The 23214-nt window shown below is 38.4% G+C and overlaps 1 protein-coding gene across 5 annotated transcripts in view; it reads left to right on the plus strand.

Annotated features, from left to right (window-relative positions):
- The window catches only part of FRMD4B (FERM domain containing 4B), a 301185-nt gene that overhangs the window by 176452 nt on the left and 101519 nt on the right, over window positions 1–23214 (plus strand). For 4 of the 5 annotated variants that reach the window (XM_036219480.1, XM_016119212.2, XM_016119211.2 and 1 more), the window contains 2 exons: window positions 17028–17093; window positions 19014–19108. In XM_036219480.1, coding sequence (XP_036075373.1) covers window positions 17028–17093; window positions 19014–19108 — 161 coding nt within the window. Of the gene's footprint in view, window positions 1–7983; window positions 11255–17027; window positions 17094–19013; window positions 19109–23214 lie in introns of those variants that run through there. The other variant, XM_016119213.2, reaches the window with a different exon arrangement.

Genomic DNA, 23214 nt, shown 5'->3' on the forward strand with positions numbered 1-23214 from the left:
TCCAGTGGCCTTCTGTTGTATTTGGAATGAAACCCATACTCCTTATGAAGGCCCACAGTGCAGTAAATGATACAGTGGTTTTCAGACTTCGGCGTGCACCAGAGTGACCTAGAGGGCTTGCTAAAATAAGTGGCTGAGTGACACTCCAAATTTCTAACGAGTTCCAATTGGTCTTGATGCTACTAGTCTGGGGACCACACTTTGAGAAGCACTAATGAGCCCCCCATTAACTCTGACCTTGTCTCCTATACTTTTCCCTTCAGTGACCAGCCACATTTGCTGTCTTTTTTTTTTTTTTTCTTAAACTGTTCATTCTCAACAGTAAGATTTCTCTCCTAAGGAGAGTGAAAATTGGTTCTTGAGGTGCTAAAAGAAAAAAGAAAAAAACTTAGATATTCTGATAGGCCCTCTTGGGTAAAGTTCACCCTTACTCAAGAGATATACAGTATATCTATGATAATAAAATTTCATGGAGGAGGGTGGTATTAGGGGGTAAAATGTCCAGAGAGGCTCTTAATAATATGATAATGAAAAAAGTTGTGCAACAATGTCTTAAAAAAACCAAACATGTTCCTGCATGGGTCTTTTGCACTTCTTGACCCTCTGTCTGGAATGTACTTTTCCTAGATCTTCCCAACACTGACTCCTCATCATTCTCATCTTAAATAAATGCAACTTCCTCAAATAGCCCTTTCCTCACTACTCCAGGGTACAACTCTCCTACATCCCATTCTTCTGTTTTCTTTTTTCATGGCACAGATGCTCCTTAACTTAGAGTGGAGTTACATCCCAGTAAACTGATCATAAGTTGAAAATGTCATAATTCAAAACTACATTTAATACACCTATCCTACAGACACCATAGCTTAGCCTAGACAGTTTCTCTTGGATGTGTATTGTTTTCACACCATCATCAAGTCGAACTATTGTAGTTCCAGGACTGCCTGTACTTAGCATGATCTGAAATCATCCTATGTATTGCTTAGTTTGCGTGTTCATTGTTACCTTGACTAACAAGTCTGTAAGAGAGGAACACTTTGGCTATAGTCTATTATATCGTCTAGAGCTTATTATAAAGTTCAACATACAATTAGATGTTGATAATGATTGTGAATACATGAATGGTTGTTATTCACAAAGTTGACAAAATGGTCAAGCTGAGATTTCAGACACCCTGCTTAACCACTAATGAAACCCAAGAGTTGTTGACTGAAAGTACCTAGTGGAAATGGTGATGTCACAATTTATTGGAGCCTATGAACAGCTGTATTCAACTCGAGTCATCTAACAGGCAGGGGGGAAAGAGCAAAATTTTTCCAAAATTTTTTCCAAATTGTTTAATCCCAGTTCCCCACTTTATTTTCTCCCATGGTTTACACAACCGGGGGGGTGGGGGGGTGGGGAAAGCGGGTGAGGAAACCTCAGTGGTTTCAGGTGAGGAGGTCTTTGCTAAAGAATATGGATAATATTATCCTCCTATTTTACAAATGAGAAAACTGGGTCTCAAAAAAGCTTAATCAAATGCTCAAGGCCACAGAGCAGTAATTAAAGAGGCTGTGAAGCCAGCCTATTTTTATCTTCCTCTGGAACCTGTCCTTGAGGATGACACACCTGGTCATGGTTCCATTGTCATGAACTTCAGCCATACCCAATTGCCAACACACTCTAAAACATTTCTGTCATCATGGGGAGTTCTACTGAACATCAATGCAAAAGACGGGGCCTTCTTAGCCTTGCCTCTGCCCTATCTTGATGGGGAAAGTGGGACAGTCACTTAAAGTGACATATTTTATGATCTATAAATCAAAGAAAAACGATTTCTGCTCACTCCTCAGTGGCATAAGATTCAGTTGTTTAATTCCCCCACCAAATAAAAATGTATAGTCATAATTTCATCCCCAAGAACCTGACACAGTGTAGGTACTCAAAAAATATTTACTCATTACAAAGCAAACAAAACAAGTGATGAATGAAGCCAGCAAAATGGACAATGTTCACAGTTTGGTAGAAATTGGGTGTTATTTAATTGGGAGAAAGAAATGATAAACTAGAATAATATCCAATTAAGGAGAAAAAAGTTCTGTTTTCTTCACTGTAGTTTTTGTTAATGACTTAAATTGTGTTTGCAGAGGAAGGAAACATATGTAAACTTATATAGAAACTAAGCAGAACTTCAGTTGGTGTAACACAAAAACAAGGTCATTATAACAGAAAGTTCTACAGATATTTCTAATTCTAATTCTCAGTCACAATATTCATGGCAATCCGGGTGTTGACAGGGTTCTTCTGACTCTAGCAAGTTTGTATCTTCTTCCCTCACCTTCAGTCCTTAACTAATACTGCATGATCCATTTTTCTTGTTTTAAATAAATCACTTCTCTTTAATAAAACTCTTCCCTGTTCCAGTTCATTAAAGCTTCCAGGACTCTAAAAAGGTGAAAGTAGTTAGAATAATTATTCCCAAGCCATAAAACCAGGACTTTTATCTCCAGGGTTGTTATAAAATCCTCCAATTTCTTAAAAGTACATTTCTTCACATTGACTTCAGCCTAATATAAGGCTTTGGGGACCGGCAGAGTGAGCACTCGAGGCAGTCAGGATGTGCCGGTGGAGTGTCGTAGCTTTCCCAGAGTACCCCCAGGTAAGGAGAGCCGATGCTCTTTACAATTCTAATTTAATGTCATGGAAGCCTTCCCACCATAAAACGCACAAGATGAAGCATCATGTGTAAGAGCCCGCTTGTATTTTAGGATGTTTTTTTTTTTAACCTTACTTTTTGATGAATATGTTTGTAAGGGTTAGGAGCTTGTTTGGACAGTAGGGAGCAGGAACTTCACATCTGGAATCTTGGATCTGTCTAGCTATATGACCACACAGAAGTCACATCCTTTTTTTGAGTCTCAGTGGCCTCATCTATAAAATGGGGATATGACACTTCTGGCCCACTAAAACTTATAAAGTTTAAAAGAAGAAACAGTACTTTGAAAGTTTATAGTACTCCAGACAAGCTAGATGATATTTTTTCTAATTGGATCATTAAGGCCAAGTTTATTCATGGCTAGATCTACTTGCTCTTTCTCTTTCGTGTAGTTCAGGGAAAGAGTGGAACCTGCTCACCACCTACTCGGCACCTGAACCTAGGCTTTGAGAATGTCCACCCTGAAGGAGTCTGTAGCAATTGCTTGGTTTTTATTACTGAATTGTATAATAATAATATTTTTAATTGCATGCACTCAGCTAAGCATTTTATGTACATGTGACCCTCCTAGGCCTGGAGTGAGGGGAGCTATTATTATTTTCATTTTTAGATGAGGAAACCAAGGCTCAAGAGAAGTGGGGTACCCTGCACAATGCCACACAGGTACTAAAAAGCAGAGCTGGGGTTTAAACCCAAGTCTGTCTGACTCAGAGATCCGTGTTCTCAACCCTCACACTTCTTAAATAATACACTATATACACTTTAAAAAGTAATAATACCTGTTTCCTATGGAATGCTTACAACGCAGTAGGCAAAATTATTCCTATTTTATAACAGCTACTCAGAGAGGGTCTGTGGCTTGCCTGAAGTCTCCAACTAGTTAGAAGAAGAGCCAAGATCAGACATTACACCCATCTGACTTTTGAGGGAATGCTCCCAATCACTGCCCTGTGCCAAGTGGCTGAGTGGGTGGCTCCACCCTGTGTTATCCCCTGACTAAAACAAGTGTCATGAGAAAAGCACTGAAGTTCTGGAACTTAATGAGTTTCCAATTAATTTGCATAATCCACCATCCAGGCCACTCTTACTAGAAGCACCCATGTTTGTTTAAATGACCCAGCCCCTCACACCCCTTCAGAACAGCAAGTCCAAAAAACAATGCTGAAGCAGGGCCACAGGAGATAAATATTTGGTTCCCTGGATACAGCTGCAAGTGTTGGGTGAGATTTCCTCTCACAAGATTCTTCCCTTCTGCTGAAGGCAGAACGGAACTGAGATTAGAACAGAGCAGGAACAGAAGTGGGGAGAAACTTGTCGACAGAGCATAATGACACATGCTCAATTCTGCTTGTGAATGGAAAAGCTGGAAATGTCTTTCACCAATGCTTTAAGGTCCTGGAGGCCTCTTTCGGCAGGGAAAAGAGTCCAATGATTTGATAGATTCCAGAAGGATAGTAGCAACACAGCTGTTTGGAATCTGGTAATTAAGAGGCAACAAAGTCACTCAGTTGAAATGGGTAGAAACAGTAGAAATGGGTAGAAAACTCAGAAGTGGAGCAAGAGATGGAAATGAAGGGAAATTCATTAATTCCACATATATTTATTAAGCCCCACAATGGGCTGGGCACTGTCATAGGAGCTAGGAGAGCAGTAGTAAATGAAACTTTATTTTGGCGGCAAAGAACAGGAGAGGCAAATGACACTGAGCGTTTGAGAGGAGAGTTGCAGTCATGTGTCAAGAGAACCTCAGTGGCGAGCTTGCCCACTGGGGATTTTTTTGAAGTACGATAACGAATTACATAGTTATACATGAATCTCTGACTGCAAGAGAGGTTGGCACCCCAACCCCTGGGACTGTTCAAGGAACAATTCTGTAACACTCACCTGTCATGCCAGCCTCTGTTTGCCAAGCTCTGTGCCAGACATCCATGAGCACAACTCTTGGGAGACATTGTCAGTCCCATTTTATGGATGAAGAAAATAAGACCTATAAATTTGCATGCACTGCGCTCTGAACACAGTTCTGTCTGAATTCAAAAACTCTGTTCTTTCATCCTTGTCACATGGTCCCTCACTGGCCTTACCATCCTGACTTAGTGCTCTGAACAGCGCGCTTTCCCCAAGACTGCCTTCTCCATTGAACTTCTCCAGTAGTAATCTGGGGACAAGAGCACCAATTTATAGCGTTTGCCAATTTCCATGGGGCAAATACCTTGAACTATTTCGTGTTACTGATGTGACAGCACTGAGTTGGAAAGAAATGAGCGGTAGCACACCAGTAAATTGCATTGGTACCATACAGATTCAATAGATATAAATCACCTCAAGAGCAAAGATAATGGTAAAATATAGTAAAATATTTGGAAAGTAGTGAGTTTTGATCATTTATTGCCTTTGCTTTTAATGTAATTTAGTTCATTGTGAGTTTACATACTTAAGTATTTAATATTGGTTGTGCTTAACAACCAGCTTGAAAATGAGAACAGTGGGCTCTCACGGGTGCTGTGAGATGGCTTTACATCACCATTCTTTCTTTGGAAAGATTCTTTGCCCCCCATTGTGTTTCCTGGTGTTCTCTCAGAAATTTTTTTTTGTTTTTTTTTTTTTTGGTTCCTTTTTCACATTTCTTTTGTTTCCCTGACCTGGGACCTTCGTTTTGCTTTAATCTTTGAATACTGTGTTGGCCTCAAAAAATGGCTGAACCTCATTTGAAAACATAACCTGCATTAGGTAACAAAAAAGTTTCTTCAGTCAATATTAGAAGTATCTAGGTTGAGAGAGAATATTTTTCTGTGACAGTAAAAAAGAGTCCTGGACATTAAGATTAAGAATGTTTCCATATTGTCCCAAATGAGTTTGACTTTTCTGTTTCCACATTTTAGTAATACTTTTCTAAATCCCCTTCCCAAATATGGCTGTTCTACCAAACAAACTAGAGATCTGGAGCTAATACAATCTGTTTGTATTAGTTATAAACCCCCTAAGGATTTATTTCAGCCTCCACTTTCACATGGACCACAAAGAACAAAGAGATTTTGAAAAGGATAAATCAGACATTTTGTAACAGAGTTGATGGAAAATTCAAACATGAAATCTCTGAAATCGAGTGTGTACTCAAAAGCTAATGTAAAGTTTGTTTAGGCATTCTTTTTTTTTTATTTTTAGGTTTCTGGGGCAATATGTGTGATTTGTTTGCTCTATGGGCTTTATATTCAGCCCAGATTTGCAAGTGTGCCATACAGTGAATAAACAGTACTTATAAGTATTACTGCAGTTTATTTTAAAAATCCCTTCACCCTAGCTGTGCTTGTCTTCACTTCTAAGTTTTTGAAAAATGCAGTACTTTTGCTCCTTCCTACAGGCTGTTTTTCACAAGAAAAGAGAAAACTGACAGTTGGAAAAGCAGAAAGTTTCCAAACCACAGGGTGTCTGCTACTTGCATAATCACCGAAGCCAAAATTTCCACTTTCTATAAGGCGCCCAGAGAACTTCGTTTTGGTCAACCGGAACTGCACACGAGAACTAACATCCCCCGCAGCCCACAGGCTGTGCTCTTGGCTTTTCTTGGTGACTCTTTGTGACTTTTCTTGTTTATAGTATCTGTTTTCTCCCATTTTTTTTTCTTTTTTGACTCATTGATACTGTACCATGACATCTAAAAATACAGCCTAACAACTGGTTTTAAGTAAAAAGAATGTTTCTTTCTGGAAAGAAACCTCAGAAATATCCTGCATGATTTTCTGAAAATAAACCTTTGACAGTCTCTCATCAGTGCCTAATCTAAGTTTCTAATTGGAAAAGTGCAGAGTATATATAATGAGAATCCTGCTTTTCACTGCAGCTTCCATGAAGATATGTCTCCTGTTTTTCCCCCTTGTCACTGAGTGAGCTGCTTGTTGAACTTGGTTCAGTCCCTTATTAGCTAGGAAGCTCAGGCAAGTTATCCTCAACTTCTTGTGGTCTCAGCTTCTTCTATATAAAATACAGGGCAAAAACTATTTACTTCGTAAGGTGGTTGTTAGAATTCATGGATAAAATGGGTATGAAACACACGACATAGACAAAGCAGTCAACACATATTCATTTCCATTTCATGTTAGTGAAAACAAAAGTGGCTGGCCCAAGACGCTATCTGGTCACAATCGGGGAAGAAGCAAGAGTTTGCAAAAGTTCCCAGCTTTGGGCACATGAGCAGCTAAAAATGATATTTTTCAGTTAGCCTGTTGATTTACCACTGAGAAATTAGAATGGAATTAATCCCCAGCTGTTGGGTTGCCCGCTCTTTCCAGGGTTTAACTGGTGGATTAATTTTCAATTTAGGTGTGACAGCTTGACTTCTTAATCCAGAAGAGCTTTTTTCTTGAGAAAAATAACCATTTATCCAAGTCAAAATAACCACTTAGAGTTAACATAATAGCAGTCAACAGCTTACAAACCATTTCCACTAATAGTGGTAGTCATCGCACTAGGATAAAGCTGATGATGTATGTCAGGCACTTAGAACAGATCTAACACCCAATCTATGCCCAATAACTAGAGTATCTTACTGGTGCTATAGTATCATCTCTATCTTTGAGGTAGATTTTAGATTCAACCCTCATTCATATAAGAGACAAACAAAGCTAAGTGTTATCATTCCCATTTCACAGAGACAGAAACTAAGGTTAGAAAGATACCATGGTTTGCAGGCCCTTTTAGTTAAATTGCAGAGCTGGAACACAAACCCAAGACTTCTGATTCTAAATCTTGTTTACTTCTCAGGGACCCAGACCGATGTCTCCTCATAGCCTTCAGTTCCAGACTTAAAAAGTTGTTTTGTTTGTTTGTTTCTATCTTTCTTTCTCTGAAACCTGGCCTTTTCACCAGCCTTATGAGATCAGGCTATAATCTGGTAAGAGATTGCCTTTTATGAGAATGCCCTCTCTGGGGAGCTTCTGCCAAAGCTGACCAAAATTGCTTGCCAGGTTGATGCTGGAGCTGCAAAAATGGCTGTCCACTGGCCAGCCTTTGTTGTTTGCTGTCCTCCAACCTCTACCAGGCAGAAGGGAGCTTGTAGCTGAGTGCTAATGTCCAGAAAACAAGGTTCTCTCCCCAGTGCCTACTGGAAGCCACTTGTCAAGAGCAGTGGGCCAGTATAAATTCTCTCCATTAATTTCCCTACTTCTCATGCTTCGTGGGTAAGAAATGAGTTTTCAAGTAAGTTTTGTGCATGCTAAGCAATTAATTCCATTGCCAGTTGAGCTATTTCAGAGTCCTTATTGTTATCTGAAAATATCTTATTTAAATTGTAATAGTTTATTTTCTTCTTTTTCATGTAGAGCAATTGTCCTCAACCAGGGATGATTTTGTCCCCCTGGAGATATTTGGCAGTGTCTGGGGACATATTTGGTTTTCACAAGAGGCAGCAGGCTAGGGCAGGGTGTTAATGGCATCTGGTGGGTGGAGGCCAGGGATGCTGCTAAACATTCTACAGTGCATAGGACAGCCTCCCACAACAGAAAATTACCCAGCCACAAATGTCAATAGTGCCAAAGTTGAGAATTCCTACTCTAGGACAAGCTCCAGAGACAGTGACCTTGTTGATGTCATTTTCAGATAAACATTAGTACTCAGAACAGTGCTTGCACTTAGAAAGTGCTCAGTAAATATGGTTTGAGTGAATGAATGAGCACATGATCCAGAGCTTTTCCCCATTGATTTAATTGTATGATGTGCTAGAGTACATCGTAAGCCCAGAGTAATGTGGACTCAGGTCCAGGAGGCCACATAACTGATCAATATCATCCTGTCCTCTAAATGTTCACATCAGCATGACAGAGCCAGCAGCCCAAGAGGTGGGCATGAATTCCATCCTGATGCTTAAAGAAAATCAATAGCAAACACATAGACACCATTTTTAATAGGTGTCCATATTTCTCTGGTGCAGGGCCAGGAGGTGGCCAAAGAATGGTGACTGTACAAACTTTGCTTCTCCTCTGGTCTTGCTTCCAGTTTGAACCAGGCAGCTGCAGTTTGGGGAAACTAGATCAAGCTTTTCCAGAACAGTGTTATACTTGGCAATCAAAATATGTTAAATCCCTAAGCTCTGTATGATATGATATATAAGACCTATTAAATAAGAAATATACGGAAATACTATAGCAGTGAAGAGCGTGGACTCTGCGATTAGAGTCCCTGCTTTTACATCCTACTCCACCTCTTCCTAGCTCTGTGACCTTGTAAGGTGGGGTCAATCATTTACTTTCTCTGAGCCTCAATTTTCTCATCTATACAATGAAGCTAGTATTGGAACCTACTTCCCATTAGATTGTTATGAATGAATTTAAATGACCCGTGTAAATTAAAGAAAAGACTCTGGACAGAGCCAGAAGCATGGTCAGTAGCCATTACTTAACATTTTTCCTAAGGCAAGTAATTACTCAATTTCATCTTTGATAAACTATGAGTTCTCTCCCTCGTTATCACTCCCCCAACTCTGGCCCATTTTCCTTTCTTCCTTTGTTTCTTTTACTCCACCTCCCTTTCTTCTTCTCTCACTGTCTTTTTCCTCTTTGACTTCCAGTGAACCTGTGAGAAATGCACAAGAGTCCTACTTTCATACAACTAATGAAACGTTTGTTCATAGCAACACAACTCTCTCTGCCCTTTAGTATTGCCATCTATAAAATCTAAATAGTAAAACATCTTACTTCACAGAGTTGTTGAAAGAAGACGCTGCACATGCAAAGTGCTTAGTGTTCATGTAACATAGAGCAAATGCTTAATAGAAGCTAAGAGAATTATTTATTGATACTGAAAAAGAAGTTCCCAGTGACAGCACATAGGGAGGACAGGCGCCGTCTTGAAATAACTCGAAGGAAAATCACAGCTGACTCGGCTTGGAGACATCTGTGTCAGTCTAGGCCATTCTCTCAGCAGGAGTGTCAATAGCTCATATTTAATCAACACCCAGAGATGATATAAAGGGGCCCTGTTCAGCGAGTTGACATCATTTGGGTGAAATATAAAACTCTAACCACTCAATAGATCCCAAAGTAAGAATGTCCTAGATACATGCCTTCTACCTCTCTCCAGTTCCTCCAGAATATCTCGTGTGATAAGGAGTTTAATAGCATACCTTGTTCTCTGGGTGAGAAGCTTGCTTTTTATATGTAAGACTGTCTGGGCCAAGGCTTGGGAGATGTTTTGGAACATTCTCATTTAACATTATGCTCTGTAAATTTAAATCATTTGTGAATTTATTTCATTGTTAATTGTGTCTAGGTTATGAATAGTCAAGGTGTTCTTTCACTCGGCAAATATTTATTTACCACATTCTTACCTTGTGCCAGGCACTGTTCTATGCCCTGGGCTACAGTGGTGAACAAATCAATCAAGGTCGCTCCCATGGTATTTACATTCTAACAATTAAAGATAGAGAAAGATAAACGAACAAAAAAATAGATAAGAAATATTAGCTATAAAGAAAATAAAAATAAAACAGCATGATATGAGAGTACATGTCCAGGACACGGAAGTCCTCTTGGAAACAGTGACATGTGTTTGGAGGTGTGAGAGATGCAAAAGCACCCCATCATGCAGTAATCTGGGGGAACGCACTCCAGATAGAGGGAACAGCATATGCAAAGTCTCAAAGTAGGAACAAGCTTTTATTTTGAGTAGGAAAAGGAGGCCGATGTGACTGGTGTGTCAGGGTAAGGTAGATGTGTTGGAAACAAAATTAGAGAGGGTGAGGAGACAGGTAATGTGGACATTGTCAGTGAGGTGAGGAGATTCCTCACTGCATTGCACGAGAAGCCATTGAACAATTTTAAGACACGAAACAAAGGGATCAATTTGTATTTTAGAGATCTTGCTCACATGGCCATGGGGAGATTAGACCATCATGGGACTCGAAAGCACGGAGACTGGTTAGATAGCTGATTTTGCACATATCTAGACAAGGAATGACCGCAGTTAGACTCTGGATGGATCACACTACAAAAAACCCTGAGCAGTCATTTTTACGAGGCAGGCTCTTATATGCTAAGCTTTCAGAAAAGGTCAAAAGGGAATGAGATCAGATGGGGAAGGGGGATGATGTGGGGAAGCTTGCTGTTTCCTTATCAAGCTTTCACATTTTCGTGTTCCAAAGAACTACTAAAGCAAAGCAAAACCAAAGTAGGCTGGGGTGCTGTTCTTTTTTTATAGTTTTTATTTCCTTTTGCTTTTTAACCTGACCCCAGTCACTACGAATGGTCTCATGCTCCCTGTGTTCACTACCTTTTATGTTTCTTATCTACTCTCTCTCTCCTCTCATCTCCTAAATCAGGTAGTGGGAGTCAGCGTTGAAGGCAAGGGTATATTCATTCAGACTTGAACCCCACTTTGGGCTATACATCAGGGTGCTCCAGGAAGCCAGAAGTCTGGCCTATGGCTGATTCTCACTTCCCTTCTGGTCTTCCTCATTTAACCACTGACCAGATGGATAGGGTCCTTCCACCAGCACTCAGCACTTACCTTCTGAGGACCTACTCTCTCAGCTGGGCACCAAACGCAGGGCAGCCACAGACTGAGGTGGGAGTTTTAATCCAACACACACAATTTGAACCTCCATATTCCTGGGATTGAATGGTGGAGGTGGTGAAAGGGTATCAGGTCTGGGTGGGTGCTCTGTGAGACTTTCCAAAGAGATCATTTTCATGTTTTTTTATTATTATTATTATTATTCCATGCAAGGCATTGCTGCTATTAGCTGTCACTGGGCAGGGGTCAAATCTGAAACTGTATCAGTGGTCTCTGGGATTTGAAAGTGATTCTGTGAAACACAGCTTCACACACAGACTAGAAGAGGATTGCGCACTATCTTTTTGTTTGCTTATGAGAAGACTTCTTGTGGCACTACTTAAATGAAGTGTTGTGGCTTACCTTGGCAAACTAGTTTTTGTCTGGGGTGAGGAAACTAAAGAGCTAAAGAGGGAAATATAGACTCTTAAATTGTAAAAGAAGGCAATTTGTAATAAGAAATGCTTCTTTACTTATTCTTCTCCTAAGTGGTATTATAAAATTCCTGTTTAGTAAAGAAAGCACATTGTCAGGACAATTTAATAAAATATGAAATGTAAAGACAATATATTTAATTTCTTCTGTGGGTTATAATCACATCGAAAACTGCAAAATATATTTAATTTCTTCTGTGAGTTATAATTACATTGAAAACTGCAATAGAACATGGGCTCTTCTGCCTAGGTTGGAATCCCAGTTCTGCCTCTTAATAGTTGTGTGACCCAGAGCAAGTTACTTGGCCTCTCTGTGCTTCAGTTTTCTCAACTGTAAAATAAAGATAATAGAGGTATTTACATCTGGCATTAACAATGAGTTACTACATATTAAATATATTGAATATGCTCAATAAAATTAGTTATTGATTTTGATATTTTTTAAAAATGATTCTGTATTCATGGATATAATCATTGTGACCCATGAATAGCTTCTATAAATATGACTCCTGTTGTTGAAATTAGAGATAAAGCATCAGTGGGACTAATGTTTTTAAATAAATAAGAAATGCCCAGTTTGGTGTTGTCTTTTTTATAGTTACAGGTTTTCATTTTGTTTTGTTAATTTAAAAAAAAAAATCAATCTGTTAGGGGGAAGTGCATTTGAATAAGATGGTATTATTTATTAGCTGAGTAACCTCGTGCATACTGCTAATGTTCTGGCCTGGAAATCAGAGCCTTGAATTTTAATTTCAGGTCTTCTATTCACTGTCTGTGGTTTTGGACAAGTCCTTTCCATAGTTTCTCCTTAGCGCAATGCCTAGAATATAGAAAGTGACAATTAGTGGTATTATTACTGTTATTATTAAATACCAGTCCTTTCCATAGTATCGCAAATCAGTGGCTATTATTAGATGCTTTCAAGATTCTTTATATTTATAAATTCTACAGTTTCAATGATCTTTTAAGCCTGCTTTATGACCCTTTGTTTCCCCCTTTCTACCTACTCATCTAAGCCATTGAGAATGGGATTGTGAGAAGACTCTCCCACAATTTGCAACTTTACAGTACAGGGAATACCGTGTGTATATCTAAGTGATTAAGAGCTGGAGCTTTGGGTTTGAGTCCAGCTCTGCCATTTATAAAATTTGTTATTTATAATCTCTCTAAATTCATTCACCTGTAATAAGACTACATACCTCGAGGGTTGAATATGTTAATACATGTAAAATGCTTAGCGCAATGCCTAGAATATAGAAAGTGACAATTAGTGGTATTATTACTGTTATTATTAAATACCAGGCACTGTAAGACACACAGAAACTAACAGCCCCCTTTTTCTTTATTTCTGCTCGATCGGCTCTGGAGAATTTTTCTGCCGCCTGTTCGTTAACTGCCTTGTTAACTTTACCTATCATATATCATCTTTAAAATGGGTTAGTAAGAGTCTTCCCATTGAAAAGCTTTTTGTAAAAAAAAAAAAAAATGGAAGGATAAATGAATTACAGGAAAGTTTAGCTGTTTGTTAATTTTCAAGCAAATAAGGACTCTAATAAATTGGCCCTCAAAAGTAGTTTATTCTACTTTGAGAGTATCAGATTAAAAGCTATCAAGACATTGTTTTTGAGGCTCAGAAAGGGTAAGTAGCTTCACTAAGATAACACAGCTACTAAGAGATGAAATATTATTTTGAGCTTGTGTGTGGCTTAGAACTATGCAAATTGAATCATTTCTCAGACCTCAGTTTTCTGGTGATTAAAATGAGATGCCAACTTCCTAGGTGTCTGTAGAGGTTGAAATACTACACATTAATGGGATTCAAGTGTCAGGCCCTTTGCTTAGTGCACAACATATTTGACATTGGCTGCATTGCTTCCCTAGTACCACATGAACTTAAACCAGTGTTTGTTATTCACATGACAGGTCTCTCAGGAACCTGGCAGGTAATACATTTGGGTGAGCTGGAGACCACAAACCACATCTGGAGAGGGAACTGCTATGCTCAATCCTGGCCAAATGTTGCCATGGAGGAAGTCCAGCCCGTTGTTTCCAGTTCTTAAAATCTAAATTTTTATTAAGTGGCATCTCTCGATTTCTAATATTGTCAACTATGATTTATTTATAAGCATTGTTTTGATGAACAAAATGCATCCACCACCTTTCAACCTTCAATTTAAGTAAGTACAAGGGCTGGCCTTTTTATTGCTAGCAACTATGAAATCAGCCCTCTGAGCACCCAGAGCAGCCATCCTCACAGGGAGCAAAGGGCTTCGTGAGTATTTCACAAGGATGTGCCATTGTGAGCATAAAACTGTAACACTTTTTTCTCCCCAGTTCATCTGTACCACCCTTCTCCAGCTTGTATGTATCGTATCACATCCAAAATGAGGTGTTTCTTCAGAACCCCTCTCCCCAAAATGTCAGCCTTTCCCTTGGCTATTGTATTGTCATTGATGGGAACATCAGTGATCATGAGTTGATAACTTTATCATGTTAATGACATCATCTGAGAAGCACAGCCTTTGGAAACCTTTTACCTTGGTTTAAGTATAGATTCCTGTGGTATCTCATAAAGATGCTTTTAGTTACAAGAAGCAGAATCCAACTCAAATTAGCTTAAAAGAAAGAAACAAAAGGATTTATTGAAGCAATACAGGAATGTTTCACAGAACTCAAGGACAAAACTTCACACAGACCTGTGGAAGGGTCTAGAAGTGACGGGAAGACAGTAGGAACCTGACAGCAGTTCTCTCCAGCTTTTCCTCTCAGGCTGCATGATTTCTCTTGCCTCCTTCTGGCTACTTGTCTTCTTCATTCTCTCTGCAGATGGCTTTTCTTTTTCTCCACACACAGCAGCTATTGTCTGCCCCATAGCAACCACGTTTTCATCTACTCAAACTGAACTCTAGATTCCCTGGAGTGAGGTTCTGATTGGGTCAGCTGTTTATCCCTGGTTCAACCAACTGAGGACAAAGGAGCAGGACCAAGTTGTACAAAGATGGCCATTACTTCCATGTTTGTCTGAGATAGGCAGACACACCAAAACAAACAAATAAACAAACAAACAAAAATTTACTATTTAATTCTCTAAGACAAATTTATGTGTTTACAAAAGGAACATTGACTAGTCTGAGGGAGGGTGAAAGCAAAAAGGAAAGGAAAAAAGAGATGCTTTTTTAAAATCAGGAAATACATTCATTTGGATCATTAAACAACAGAGTAACTTGAAATATTTTATGAAACATCCCTTAGTGAAATGAAATATTTTGAAATATTCCTTAATGGATTCATACTGTGCAAATTGATCTTTTGAGTATTATCTTATTACATCTTTCTGTAGGTCATGTATTTGAAGTTTGCTCATGTAGGTTTTACAAAAGAAATAAAATGATTAGAGCTGACATATTTATTTCTTTCCTCTCATAGTATAGAAGGTTAGAAAATAAGATGACTTTTTTTTCAATTAGACTTTAATTTAAATCTTGATTTTGCTGTAACGTTGAATAAATTACCTTAAACTCTGTACCTTGGTTTCTTCTTGTCTGTAAAATGGGAGTGTATAGATTTTTGTGGAGCTTTAATGAGGTAATATACGTAAAGTACTCAGCTTAGTGCCTGGAACAAACAAAGATTTGTTCCTTTTCCCCTTGCCATCAAAAGTGTGGATTTGGCCTTGGCTTTGCAGAGTCAAGGACATAATCAGGGGCCGTAGGATAATGTACAGCTTGCCCAGTTACCTCTTAGCACTACTTCAGGTGGTTCCTATGGGCCACTTCTCCGTAATACTATAGCCTTACCAACTGAGTTAGTTTTTAAACTTTCAGATCAGAGCTTAATCAAAAAATGTAAGTGCAATAATTAGTATTTTTCACATTAAAAGTAGGTTGCTTATTCCACTCTGAGCATCAATTTTTTCATGTGTGAAATTGAGGATAATAACACTAATCCTAGGGATGATACATATAAAGCAAAGCTAAGTACATAGTTCATGCTCAGTAATGGAGGCTTTAAATTAGGTTTATGTGTATCCGAGTTTCCAGTCTTACATTTTGGAACAGCAGCTGAGAGACAAAATACTGCCCATGCTTTTCAAAAGTAACCCAGCAATTAACATATCTGTGGGCAAAGCCGTATGTGCAAAGTTCATTGTGACATTGCTTTTAGTAGCAAAAGACTGGAAACACCCTAAGTGTTTCTCAGCAGGAGACTCATTAAATCATTATATGTCCACACATTGATTCAATACCATAGAACCTAGAACCATTAAAAAGAATGAGGTTGGTCTATACGTGTTAACATTGGAAAGATCTCGAAGAATTAGCATAGTTCTACTCACACTGAAAATGGGAAACACACACACACACACACACACACACACACACACACACACCACATACACAGACCCACACACACAGAGTCATATATATATATATATATATATATATATATATATATATGTATGTATGTATAAAATTTCTGGACAGTAACACACAGAGACACAAATATTAAGAGTACTTGCTTCATTTTCAGAACAATATGACCAATATAATAGTATTAAAGTAAAACATTTAATATGAATGTTATTTTAATATGTACATATATATATGAAAATTCATATAAAGGTAGTCTGTGAGTATTCTCAAACTAACAGGGTGGTAATTGCGGCAGATAGAGTGATTTGAAGCATGAGTTAATCAAGGAGAAGCATTGCATTCTATGTATTATTTAAATATTTTACAAAGAATATTTCCCAGTATTGCAAGTGATAAAAATTAAATACACTTGGAAATTTATACATTGAACTGTTCTTAACTTTGTGTCTTAACAGTTCTTAACTGTTTTTAATTATAGTAGTGATGTACTTACAAAGGAGGGCAAAGGTTTCAAAAATGGAGACTTTCAATTTTAACTTTAGAATCTTATTTTTTCTTCTTATAATTATGTATGTATTGTATATATTAAAATATACCAATGAATAAAGTCATTTTCATTTAAAAAGCTAAAATATTAATTCAAGGAAAAATATAGTGGTTTCCTCTGGGGAGGAAACCTACTATTCATAGTATAATCTTATGTGTAGTATATAGGTATTACTTTTTCAATATATTGAGTTGTCTCTGCTTTTTATTCTTTTCTTTTAAATCCAAGAGCTAAAAATATTTTTTAAATAAAAAATAAATCCAAGAGGTAATGCTATGTAATAAATCTGTTTATGAAAAGCCTGTTAATTAACTCAGCTGAAGCCATTTTTAGGCTGAGCATATCACATGTGAAATAAAAGATAAATCAAGTTCATGGGTTTTCCTGCCAACCCTGGCCCTGACACTGCTCTTGCTATCTTGTCCCTACAGATGACAGAAGGCAGGCACTGCCAGGTGCACCTCCTGGATGATAGGAGACTGGAGCTGCTGGTTCAGGTAAGTACTGCCCACACAGGGTCAACCCATCCTGGTTCTCTCCGTGAGCCTCATAGCCTGTGTTTAGGCTGCTCACTTATCTGTATCTCAAAGCCAATGACTCAGGATTGAGAGGAGAAAGGTAACTTTGAAGTCAGAAAACCTAGTCTGTATATAAAAGTAACTATAACTTGGTGACATGTATTCAGAGATGCTTGGTTTCCAGTCTCAGCTTTGACACTCACTAGATACGTGGCCCTGGGCAAGTGACTTTGCTTCTCTAAACCTCTTGTTGGTAAATTGGGAAACATAATGCTTCCCTGAAAGGGTTATCATGAACTGAAAATCTGCCACTTTCCTGCTACATGACATTCTCAAAGTTAAGTACCCAGTTTCATAACTGTGAACTGGGATTAAGATTGCCTAGTCTTCCTCAGAATTATGGTTAAAATCAAGCTAGATTACATATGGTAATGAAATCTCTTTGTAAAATATTTGGGATTGTATGAGTAATGAAATTTTAATCGTTGATGCTTGTCCTTTTAGCTACCCAACACTCTACCAAGAGTCTTAAAAATTGTGAAGTCCCCACTGACAACCACACCTACAGTTGTGGCTAGAATTCTTTCCTTTGATGAAACCTAAATTTTTCTCCCTTTTAAGACTTGTCCCTAGCCCATTATACGTAGGCTTCAATTAGAATGGATATAGTACAATCAACAGTAGTTTCACCAGAGCAAACATTTTAGTCTAGATTTCTGCTTATTTGTCCTTCCTTCCTTCGGTAGGTACAAGGAACGGGAAGGAGGGAAGGAAGGAGGAAGAGAGGAAGGAAGGAAGGAGGACTTCATTCCTTCCTTCCTTCCTTCCTTCCTTCTTTCCTTCCTTCCCTCCTTCCCTCCTTCCTGCCTTCCTGCCTTCCTTCCTTCCTCCCTCCCTTCCTTCCTCCCTTCCTTCCTCCCTTCCTTCTTTCCTTTCTTCCTTCTCTCTTCCTTTCCTTCTTTTCTCCCTTTCCCTCTCTCTTTCCTCTCTGATAATGAGTATTTTTTCTTCCTCAAACCATTATAATGAACCCTAAACTATTTGGCTCAAAGTCATATCCAGCATCCACTATCAGTCCAAACATTCTGGCTCATTCCAAACCATACTTTTTCCTATCAGTTCTCTAAAAGCTCATATATTAGGTCTTTCTAACTAGATGTTCAGTATTAGTGATGGTGATCTATACAGTGAGTACAGTTACTCCTTAGAGAGAAATAAAAAACTTATTAGGCTTTGGAGTTGGACAGACTGGATTCAGATCTCTGCCCTTCCTAACTGTAACATCAAGTAATGTGCTTAATTTCTCTTGGCCTTGGTTGTCTCATCTATAAAATGGAAGCAAGGACCCTACCTCATAGGCTTATTGTAAGAATGAAACGAGATAATAGATGTAAGGAATTCAACACAATGAATGGTTGGTTGGTTGTTGTTTGTTTGTTCGTTGTTGTTGCTAGTTTTCTCTGTGACCGGTTCCCACCACAGCCTTGGGTCTTGACCCTCTTCAACTGGCACCCACCAGATAAAGGTAGTCCTATAATCCAGACAGTGAGGTGTTTAATATTCTTTGTGTTAGTCATTAGCATGATATTAAATATAAAAAAGTATTTTTCCAAAATACTAATGCATTAGTAAGCACAGGTTTACCCTAGAGGAAAAAAAGTAAGGTACTAGACTGAATTGCAAATATATGAAAATGATCATCTCATTGGCATTTCCTCTCCTTCCCAGTCTTTTAGAGACTTAGAGACTGGTCAATAGTAGAGTATCTAATGCAGCAAAAGGGGGTCAGTATTTACAAACAAACAAAAGCTGCTTTAAACTATTTGGAGCAGAGGAAGGTGGTAGCAATAAGAAAGAGAGGCAACCAAATTGTTTCTAATCAGGTGTTTATCTTGACAGCCCAAACTTTTATCAAGAGAGTTGCTGGACCTCGTGGCTTCACATTTCAACCTGAAAGAAAAAGAGTACTTTGGAATCACGTTTACAGATGACACGTAAGTGTTTTTCCAGTAGTTTCTATTTATTTACCTTTTGTCTGGGCCACCTACTCACTGTCATTCACAATTAGAAAAAAAAAAAGGGGGTGGGGAAATGCTCCAAGAATTAGAATATATCCTGCTTAGTTAAAGATTCTTTAATGCAAGATTTTTCTCCTAGGGACATTGCAAAAGGAAAAGAAATATTGACCATTTTAAGAATTTAAAATATTGTCCTAAGTGTTTTAGAAATTTGTAGTAATGAGTTTGTTATCATTTTGAATGTAGCTGTGCTTGCTTATTTAACTTATGTATCAATGATGAAAGTACTAGATTGTCATTCATTCAGATCTTGAAACCGAATAATAATGTTTTGGTGTTGGTGGCAAGAAAGTTTAAAGGCAAATTTATGGCCCACGGGTAAAATATGTATATAGTTTAATAAGGAATAAATTTTTTAACTTCCATGTAGATCCATTTTAAGTTACATCCTTACTATCTTTTTTCTTTTTTATTCTAACTTGGATATTGTATGTATTTGTCAATAATTTAAGTTCTCTCTGAAATGAGGCAGGTATATAACAATAAATTTGTGAGAATTTAAAACTTCATGTAAGCAAATGTGTTTGTACTTAACAGCTCTTTGTGTGTGTGTGTGTGTGTGTGTGCGTGTGTGCGCGCGCATGCCTCTGTCTGTGTTCGTCTGTGTGTGTTTGTGTGTCTGTCTGTTTTACAGCAAGCCAATTTGCCTATGTTATATGCAGCCTGATACATTAATGAGGAATACTTCCCCTTTCCAGGGATAATTTCCAAAGATTTCTTCAAATATTAAAATTCAAGAAAATGTGTTCCAGACACAAAATATATTGGCCAACCATCCAGCATTCTTTCCATAACTCTCCCAATTTTAAGATTCTTTTAGTTCTTCAGCTTAATAAGGCATAAAATACTCACAAGAAGGGGTTAATTTGTTTTTCATACTTTGTGGCCTCTGACTGTTTCCAGCCTGGGTAGGCTACAAGCCTCGGACCTCCTGGAAATGCCAATGGGCTCAGGACTTAGACTGGGTAAAATCAAATAACTGAGTTGTCAGGAGACATGAAAAAACCTGAAAACTTTGATTCTGAACTCAGTATATTTTAAGAATAAGGTTTGACAAAGCAGAAAAAAGTACACTCACCATCATCCACCTCACTTAAATCACAAAATTATCTGTTCACTCAACAACTGTTTGGGACCCTGTATGATCAATCCTCTGCCGAATGAAATAGGAAATGCATATGTCCATTGACCACATGCTCAGCAGGAAAGACAGTAGTAGTGCATGTGAATCAGGGATTAAAACACACACATATAAGTTTAATATGAATGTGAATGAAATAATAGCTAACAGTATGACATAAAATCATAAATACTTAATGGCTAAGTTATGTGGTATAATCAGTAAGTGCTTTGAACTCTATAATTTAAAAAGATCACATAGAGGCTAAAAGCATGAATATTAGAGTAATTTATTCATTCATTCTTGAGTGCCCATCACATGTCAGGCATTGTTCTAAATCCTGGGAAGTCAGCTGTGAACATATCAGACAACGTTGTTGTGTTCATAGAGCTTATATTTCAATGGCATAGTCTAGCTGAACAAGTAAACAAATATGGGAAAATACCAGAAATGATAGGCACTTTGGAGAACATAAACTAAAAGGCCATAATCAAGAAAAGCTGGGGTGCAGCTTTAGATGGGGTGAACTAGGAAGTTTCTAGGCAGAGAAATGTAATAAAAAGCAAGAAGCAGTTTTGTAAATTTTGGGGAGGCATTCCAGATAAATGCAGCATAAAAGGTGGATTGAGCTTGACTTTTTTTTTTTTTTTTGAGAAAAGAAAAAAACAAAAAGCCAGTACAGCTAAAATATAGAGAGTAAGAGGAAAAATGGAACAAGATAGGGTTGAGAAGGAGACGGAGGGACTTTGGTAGCTGTGTGATCTTTGGTCAATTAACATCTCTGACACGAATTTTCTCATCTGTACAATGGCCCTAATAATAGTACCCATATAATAAGTACTACATAAGGCACATATAATAGGTCACTAGTATTATGTACTTTTAAATCATATGGGAGCTGCCATCCTGTTAATCAGCATTCAGAAGGAGGCTAGAGGAGGACTGGTACAGGAATCACACAGGAGGTAACTAAAACTGGACCTGGCAGGACAGAGAGATTTTAGATAGAGGGGAGAAGAGGTAACACTCCAGGAAAGAGTCATTTGTGGGCCAATGTATGGACGTGATAATGCACATGGTACATTTACCCAATGGTAAGGAGACTGACCTGATCACCGAGTAAGATACAAGAGAGACAAGATCAAAGGTGAGCCCTATGAGTCATGCAGATGTGAGAGGCCCCCCTCAGCCACTGAAGGATATTATGTAGAGGAGTGGCATGATTTAGGACTGTGGTGTCACAAGTTCCCCAGGCTACGAGGTTCATGGCAGGCTGGAAAAGAGGATCCAGTCCTCATGGAAAGTTTCTGGGAAAGTTCCAAGCTCAGGTGAACATAACCAGACAGTGCATAAATCAGGTATTCAGACTGTAAGAGCTTTTCTTCAGAAAGATATAATATGAATGACTTCCTTTAATGACCTGGGCCACTTTTCCCCTCTCCTGCCCTGAGCTTTCTCTCTAAATCTTCTGTTGAGAGAAGAATGTCTCACTCAAGCGCCTCCTCCAGTTATCTCCTGTGGCGGCAGTGGCCAATGTTACAGTCTTTCCGAGAAGCCTGGCTCCAAAATGTCCTCAATGCACTCTCCTGCAAGTGACAGCAGAGTCTATTTTTGAATTATGACCAGTTTGGAAGGTGTCTTCTGGCTCTAGCTGTGTTTATTTTCAGAAGAAGTATGCACTGGGCTTTTAGGGAGGAGGAATGAGTGGGAATTGGCCATTCCCACTGTTCTGGGGAACAGGTCTGGAAAATTGTTTCTGTCTAGGGGTGTCTCCTTGGAATGTCTTGGTCACAAGCCTAGTTCTTTTTCTTTGTCTGGTAAATATTTTTGGAAAGTATTTTCTTTCAGCTCTCCCCTTTCTCTGTCCCCACCATAAAACCACTGAGTCAGACCCCTCCCAGGATGCTGTGTGAATTGCATTTTCCAGCCTAGATGCCACATCAGCCGTTTGCCTTTAGTGAACATCTCTAAATAGAATAAGGCAAAGCTGAAGGGGACACTTTGTCAATAAAACTAGCTAATGTCTATACCCTACTCCACAGGCCAAGAAAAGAAATGGAAAAATAGAGTCGTGTGGTTACATAATGAAAGTAGTGACGGTGACCAACAAAAGCCAATCCATGGTCCTGTTAGAGGGAGTGGGGCAGAGTTCTGAGATTTACCCAGTTAGTCCTGGGGTTCTGTGTGCAGAGCGAGTCTTTCACCCCTAGAGGGCAGTCACCGCCCTCCTGAGACAGTGGCCCTTCATAAGGGTTCCCATTTCTTTCAAACATTTCATGTTTTTTCTTCCTTTCCTTTGAAAGGATCTTCTGAATAAGCTTTGTTTTTGAAGGCATAACAAATAGGTTTTACAACATCATTATGACTTTTGATCACCTTCCCATCTGATGAGCCTGAGATGATGGGCCTTTTGTCATTTATAACAGCTTATTTATCTTCATAATATTCCTTAAAGAAAAGACAGGGACAGTTTCAGATGTCTCGTTTTAAATTGCAGAAACAAAGACATTTTTTTCAGGGCTAAAACCAGTAAGCCATAGAGATCGAGCCAAAAGATATAAAAGCTGATTCAATCCTCTAATTTCATTTTCTCCTATATATAAAGCCCTAGGTTCAAATCCCCACTCTACCACTTTCTTTGCAGACTTGTTATTAAGTATAATATTCACACATAAAAAGTTCCAGTTTGACTGAGACTGAGCAGTGGTCAATAAAGATTAGCTCTTAGTAGTAGTATTAATATCAATTTTATTTATGTCCACTTTTCTTACCTATTTATAATGAATAGAGCTTGGAGTGTTCTGATTTTTTAAAAATTATTTACTGTAAGACAAAAATAGGTTGGAAAATGTCTCATTATAGGTTTTGTTAGAATTTGACACCCCACCACTATCAGCATGTT

The sequence above is a fragment of the Rousettus aegyptiacus genome, unplaced genomic scaffold (assembly GCF_014176215.1).
Source record: "Rousettus aegyptiacus isolate mRouAeg1 unplaced genomic scaffold, mRouAeg1.p scaffold_m13_p_4, whole genome shotgun sequence".
Lineage (NCBI taxonomy): Eukaryota > Metazoa > Chordata > Mammalia > Chiroptera > Pteropodidae > Rousettus > Rousettus aegyptiacus.